At 31.6% G+C, this 7,536-nt stretch overlaps 1 protein-coding gene across 1 annotated transcript; it reads right to left on the bottom strand.

Moving 5' to 3' along the window:
• Positions 1–260: 260 nt before the first annotated feature.
• LOC108559890 (adult-specific cuticular protein ACP-20-like) lies at positions 261–2,768 on the bottom strand. The gene is made up of 3 exons (XM_017917262.1): positions 2,754–2,768; positions 2,484–2,690; positions 261–632 (listed from the first exon to the last, which is right to left on the bottom strand). The coding sequence occupies exons 1-3, from the start codon at positions 2,766–2,768 to the stop codon at positions 426–428; spliced, it is 429 nt and encodes a 142-aa protein (XP_017772751.1). The 3' UTR covers positions 261–425.
• Positions 2,769–7,536: the final 4,768 nt, after the last annotated feature.

The following is a 7,536-nucleotide window of genomic DNA, read 5'->3' as shown; positions in this document are numbered from 1 at the left end:
AATTTATTTACATACAAAAAAATAAACAAACAAAAAATATACCTTACACGGAAACGAAGAAAAACAAAAAAAAAGTAATATTACAATTACAAATAAAAACAAAAGTATTTAATAATAAGTATGTTGATCACAAAAAACGTCGTTACCTTAAGATGATGATTAAATTAGCGGACATATGTTTGAATGAAAAATGAAATTATAATAATAATAATTTAAAAAAAACAAACAAAAAGCGAACACAGTGCGTCGCCAGTGGTCGGAGTTGGTCTAAGAACTAAAATTATTAGAGCGAATGAGAATCCTTGTGATATTAAATTGGTGGTTGGTTCGTGCAAGAGAATATAGAGGGCGCGAGAGTTGGTTTTAACGGGGTTGGGGGGCTAGAAATGGCTTCACTCTCTCTCCGTGTTCTTCTCTTTGTCTCATCAATATCCTGGTTTCACGTGTTTGACGACCGCATTGAATCCGGAATGTTTGTCCGCCGTGTACTGGACGATCCTCTTGGAACCGTCCGGCTCGACGAGGGTGTACTCACCCTTGACTTTATCGCCGTCGCGCGTCTCCCATTGGCTCTTGATGTCATGGGTGTGCAGATCGTGAACGGCGTAGTCGTAATGGTAATTTGGATGAGACTGCAAATGCAAAAGAAAACAAAACAGAAATTAGCTCAGAATGGATTAAGTTTACTTAATAAGTTTAAGATAAGAATGGATGAAATTAACTCAAAAACTATAGGATCTATAACTAATACATCTATAGATTTGTGTCAACACTGATTTTTCAGTAAGGACATGTTTGTAGATGTACGTTGAAATAAGTTTTTCAATAAGTCTTAAGATAATCATAGTTAATTTTCACTTTTTTATTACATAGACTTTCAAATTGTTGTTTTTTTTATATAATTCCAAGATTAGCACTATACTTGAACAATTTGGAAGCAAGGAAAAGGCAACGCTACCAATTTCGATGATCGTTTCGGTTTCGGTTGAAGTATTTTAACAAGCACCAATTTGCATTCGTTTCTTCTCTTCCACCTTCTTTTCTTTTCATTAATTATTTTTTTTTTGCCTTTCCTCTTCGAGATTCGGCTCATTAGAACCGATCATACCAATTTTCCTTCTTCTACCTTTTTTTTTTCATCATCATCATCATCACTTTCGTCGTCGTACTTCTCCTCCACTTGCTTTCCCTCATTAGCGGGGTTGGAAAATTTTCGAAACGCGAATAGGATTGAGTGGAAAATTGAGTGGACACGCGGTAATTGCCGTTTTCCACGATGCAATTCACGAGAAATTAAAAAAAAAAAAAAAGTACTGAGAATGTCACAGTTTTCTGTCGTTATAACAACGCTAATTGCGTTTATTAACTGCGCGCAATTTCCTCTAGATTTTTCCTGTTGAATCTTCATTATTTCCTATTGTTGTAAACTGGGTTAATCTAAAGTGATTTAAATAACAGATGAAAGATTGTAAGAAGTTACTTGGCAAGTATTGATTAGTTAATGAAGCAATTGAAAGATACGTGGCAAGTATCGAGTAGTTGATGGGTTATTGGTATAAAGTAAACAAGTATTTTGACTTTTGAAAGTTACTTGGTTTATTGTTATAAAAAAGAGATTAACCAAACTTTTGAAGAAGTAGTTTTAGGTACTTGTAGTTTTATACTATTGTAAATAGCAAATTTAGAGTATTTCAAGGGTTATTATTTATTCTAAAATGAATTAACTAAGCGAATTAGTTACTTGGCAAGTATGAAGTAGTTGTTGGTTTATTGTAATAAAATGAGTAAATCCAAAGCTAAGTGAGTTAGATGAATAGCTTTAAGTTAAGTACTTTGTAAGCTACTTGGCAAGTATCAACTAGTTGTTGGTTTATTGTAATAAATTGAGTTAATCTAAAGCTAGTGAAGTCGGTAAACTATTCAACTTGAAAAAGTGGTTATATAATGTATTTTGAAAGTTACTTGGTTTATTGTTATAAAGAAAGAGATTAACCAAACTTTCGAAGAAGTAGTTTTAGGTACTTGAGAAAATGGCTATTGTAAATAGCAAATTTAGAGTATTTCAGGGGTTATTATTTATTCTAAAATGAATTAACTAAGCGAATTAGTTACTTGGCAAGTATCAAGTAGTTGTTGGTTTATTGTAATAAAATTAGTTAATCCAAAGCTAAGTGAGTTAGCTGAAAAGCTTTAAGTTGAGTACTTTGTAAGCTACTTGGCAAGTATCAAGTAATTGTTGGTTTATTGTTATAAATTGAGTTAATATAAGGCTAGTCAAGTCGGTAAACTATTCAACTTGAAACAATGGTTATATAATGTACTTTGTAAATTACTTGGCAATTATCAAGTAGTTTTTGGTTTATTGTTATAAATTAAGTTAATCTAAGGCTAGTCAAGTCAGTAAACTATTCAACTTGAAACAGTGGTTATATAATGTACTTTGTAAATTACTTGGCAAGTATCAAGTATAGATTTGTGCTTACATGGTAATCGACGTATTCTTCGTGTCCTCCTCCTCCTCCACCGTGGCCGATGTCGTTGCCTCCTCCGTAGGCGACACCCGAAGATACCGCCTCGTGTCCACCGTAGTCCCCTAATCCACCGCCCAGAGCGTATCCACCTTCATAGTGCTCATAGCCGCCTCCTTGGACATCTGATGTTGCCACAAAGATTGCAGCTGCAGCGCAAACCTTAAAACAGGAAACATTTTTTATCTCTTCTATTTCTTGTTGTTGTTGTTGTTGTCTACTTACAATGAAGAGATGCATTCTCGCTGGTGGTGGTTGTTGTTGTTATTTTTGTTTTGTTTCTGAGGAGGGATGCGATTGCTGGGATCGGCGGATCGAGACTGATTTGACTTCTGGCAGTTGCCACTAATTTATATATGGTTCCGAGACGCGCGTTTTGTGAAAGGATTTCTCTGCACTCTTTGCGTCGTTTCTTCGTACACATTATTCCCCAGGACTCTTAACTATGTATATGTGTGTGTGTGCAAAGCGTCCGAGTGTTTATTTCTTCTTTCTCTCTTCGCTAACGCATTCTTCGCGCCACGCGTGAAACTTTCCCTTGATCTTGCCTAGAATAACTTCATCAAACACATCCAAATACATTTGACAAAAAAAAACACACACTTTTAACAAATTAATTTCAATTGAAATACACACATAACTGTTCAAATTAAACGAGCAATTACATAATTTTCTTATAAACGTTAACTTAATCAGCAACATGTAAATTCATAAACCATTACAAGAAATAGTACATATAAATCTAAACTTTGATATATTTTTACTAAATTCTCTTCCTTATAGTAAATCTTAAAATGAAAATATTTAAAGTAAAAATTAACAGTTTTTTTTTTTTTTAATTAAATATTAGAAACTAATTTTTGCTTATTTTAGAAAATACTCTAAAATTTATGAATTTCCTAGTGTTTTTTTTAATGAAATTTAAAGAAAAAATTGCAGATTTTTAAAAATTTGGATAGTTCCAAAACGTCCTTAAACATCTTTCAAATAAAAATCAAGAGAGATTATTGCAATTTTTACTATTTAGTTAAACAGTTAAACTTTTAAACTTTGTCATTTTTTTTTGTCAATTCTCTTAACAAAGATGTTATGTTATGATTTTTGAAAGTTACTTGGTTTATTGTTATAAAAAAAGAGATTAACCAAACTTTTGAAGAAGTAGTTTTAGGTACTTGAGAAAGTGACTATTGTAAATAGCAAATTTAGAGTATTTCAGGGGTTATTGTTTATTCTAAAATGAGTTAACTAAGCGAATTAGTTACTTGGCAAGTATCAAGTAGTTGTTGGTTTATTGTAATAAAATGAGTTAATCCAAAGCTAAGTGAGTTAGATGAAGCTTTAAGTTTAGTACTTTGTAAGCTACTTGGCAAGTATCAAGTAGTTGTTGGTAAACTATTCAGTAAACTATTCAACTTGAAAAAGTGGTTATATAATGTACTTTGTAAGTTACTTGGCAAGTAGTGTTATTTAGAACATAAATAGAAACAATAGGAAAATGTCTCTTAACATCTTTATTTAAAAACCTAAACTTTGTCTTATTTTTTTGTCAATTCTCTATTGAAAAGATGTTTTAAGTAAAAATTGAATGTTTATTTAGAACATAAATATGAAAAATCAGAAACTTTCAAATATTTAGCTTATGTCTTTGCTTATTTCCTTGTTTATTTTGAATGAAATTGAAAGAAAAATTGCAGATTTAATTTATTAATGGATAGATCCAAAACGTCTTTGAACATCTTCAAAATAATGATCAATCAAGATTGTTACTATTTACATAAACAATAGCAAATTGAAATACATGTGTTTTTTACATATTTCTTTTGTTTTTCTCAATATGAAAGTCGGCTATGAACATTGAATTATGAAATTGTTAAAAAATTGAACAACAATTTGAACAACAAAACTAAAACTGTCGAAACCTCTACGTTTCTTTTATTAAAACTTATTATTTAATAAGAAAGTAAATTTAGTATATAGACATGTGTAGTAATGTCATGCAAAAGAAATTATTAAAAAAAAAGTAGTGAATTTAATCACAAATTGTATTATATAATTCAAGAATCAAAGTTTACTTTTTTAGAATTAAAATCACTTTTTTAAATGTATTTTATATAATTTAGTAAACAAAATGAATTGTTTAATTGTTTGATTAAAATTGAATTAGGATATCTGAAATGGATTTGTAATTATGATATAATAATTGTAATTAATGATCGTTTATAATGTTAATTATGGTTTCATAATTATAACAATTTTGACGTGAATGATGTAACAAAGTTCCAATACGTTTCGCCCTTAGATTGCGGCTGCAAATTGAGCCGTTTCCCATGCATCGATTTCTCAATCGACTTTTTGAAAGTAAACAGCGACTAAAAGTTTCGCGTGCCTTTAATTAGTTTCACTCTGCTTCTGCTTCCTCCTAGTCCGTCCAAATTCATTTCCATACTGATTCGCACAGTTTCATTTAAACAAATTAACAAATTCCTTGGTTCTTCTCCAACATCATCTCTTCAGTTGCTCTTCAGTTTACGTATCTTGTTTTGATGATTGGAGAAAGAAAAGTAGCCGCAAATTGGCAATTTGCGACCGTAAATGAATATGTAACAGTCAATGATGCGTGCAATGCCGCCGACCCATTCATTCTGCATAGCAGCAGCTCGTGGGCCTCGGAGGAATCCGAGCGATTTTAATATTTCAGACATGCAAAAGAAAGTACAATGCGTCGCCGTAACGGCGTAAACGAATTGTAAATAGATCAGAGGTTTCGGCTTCGACGACGGTAATTTCCTGCATCGATTCGATTATATTAGATCAACGAATGTATTCCTAATGGTTACAGCTACAAACCTCGAGGCGAAGCACAATAATAACAATGAGAGAGAGAGAGAAAAAAACTATAGAGAATAAACTGGAGGCGATTTTTTTATGTGTGAAGTTCGGAAACGGTCTAATTGCTCCATAATTGCTTTTCAATCTTGCGTGGAATAACGCGAAAGAAGTGCGGATTATAAAGGAAAAGAAAAAAAATATAGAATATGCAAGTGGTAATATTGAATTAGTTCCAATAATTATAGCAACAAGAGCGGGTCTTAATTGCTTCTTGAATTATTCATTCTTCCGATACCGCAAAAAGATATTCTCTGAGCTGGCAACTTTTCAACGGAATCTTCGTTAATTGTTTCTCCATCAACGCATTTTAGAGCAATTTAATTGCTAAATTCATACAAATTAACTTCTTTCATAACATTAATATTTATAAATGGATGTTTTAAAACTGTTATTGTTGTAAATATGAATTACGAAACATTGATTTTCTCAGAAACTATAATAGATGGAATGGAGACAAAAGATGCATATGAAAGCTGGATGTTTGGGGAATGTAGAAGTTATTTAATCATTGCTGTGGTTTCATCCGTTTTGGTTGTAATTCAAGTTCAAAATTGAACAATTAACGCACGAAAAATGTCTTCATACATTAGTGATTTTCGCAAAAACTATAATAGATGGAATGGACACAAAAGATGCACATGAAACTGGGATGTTTGGGGAATGCAGAAGTTATTTAATCATTGCTGTGGTTTCATCCGTTTTGGCTGTAATTCAAGTTCAAAATTGAACAATTAACGCACGAAAAATGTCTTCATACATTAGTGATTTTCTCAGAAACTATAATAGATATAATGGATACAAAAGATGCATATGGAAGCTGGATGTTTGGGGAATGTAGAAGTTATTTAATCATTGCTGTGGTTTCATCCGTTTTGGCTGTAATTGAAGTTCAAAATTGAACAATTAACGCACGAAAAATGTCTTCATACATTAGTGATTTTCTCATAAACTATGATAGATGGAATGGATCTAAAAGATGATTATGAAATTTGCATATTTGATGGTTGTAACGTGCATTTAAGCATTGCTGTGGTTTCATCCGTTTTGGCTGTAATTCGAGTTCAAAATTGAACAATTAACGCACGAAAAATGTCTTCTTATATTAGTGATTTTCTCAGAAACTATAATAGATGGAATGGATACAAAAGATGCATATGGAAGCTGGATATTTGGGGAATGTAGAAGTTATTTAATCATTGCTGTGGTTTCATCCGTTTTGGCTGTAATTCAAGTCCAATATTGAACAATTAACGCACGAAAAATGTCTTCATACATTAGTGATTTTCTCAGAAAGTATAATAGATAGAATGGATACAAAAGATGAATATGAAATTTGAATATTTGATGGTTGTAACGTGCATTCAAGCATTGCTGTAGTTTAATCCGTTTTGGCTGTAATTCAAGTCCAAAATTGAACAATTAACGCACGAAAAATGTCTTCTTATATTAGTGATTTTCTCAGAAACTATAATAGATGGAATGGATTGAAAAGATGAATATGAAACTTATATATTTGATGGTTGTAACGTACATTCAAGCATTGCTGAGGTTTCATCCGTTTTGGCTGTAATTCAAGTTCAAAAATGAACAATTAACGCACGAAAAATGTCTTCATACATTAGTGATTTTCTCAGAAACTATGATAGATGGAATGGATCAAAAAGGTGAATATGAAATTTGCATATTTGATGGTTGTAACGTGCATTTAAGCATTGATGTGGTTTCATTCGTTTTGGCTGTAATTCAAGTTCAAAAATGAACAATTAACGCACGAAAAATGTCTTCATACATTAGTGATTTTCTCAGAAAGTATAATAGATAGAATGGATACAAAAAATGCATATGAAAGCTGGATGTTTAGGGAATGTAGAAGTTATTTAATCATTGTTGTGGTTTCATCCTTTTTGGCTGTAATTTAAGTTCAAAATTGAACAATTAACGCACTAATAAAGTCTTCTTAAATTAGTGATTTTCTCAGAAACTATGATAGATGGAATGGATCCAAAAGATGCATATGAAATTTGCATATTTGAGGGTTGTAACGTGCATTCAAGCATTGATGTGGTTTCATCCGTTTTGGCTGTAATTCAAGTTCAAAAATGAACAATTAACGCACGAA

This window comes from Nicrophorus vespilloides, unplaced genomic scaffold (assembly GCF_001412225.1).
Source record: "Nicrophorus vespilloides isolate i.1.1-1 unplaced genomic scaffold, Nicve_v1.0, whole genome shotgun sequence".
Classification (NCBI taxonomy): domain Eukaryota; kingdom Metazoa; phylum Arthropoda; class Insecta; order Coleoptera; family Silphidae; genus Nicrophorus; species Nicrophorus vespilloides.
The sequence above is the reverse complement of the archived record's forward strand: the minus strand, read 5'-3'. Positions and strand labels throughout refer to the sequence as shown.

What these genes read in the sequence shown, in the direction of transcription:
- LOC108559890 (XM_017917262.1), bottom strand. An exon ending in AAGAATACGTCGATTACCAT is followed by an intron (nt 633 to 2,483) that starts GTAAGCACAAAT and finishes TTGCATTTGCAG; the next exon opens with TCTCATCCAAATTACCATTA.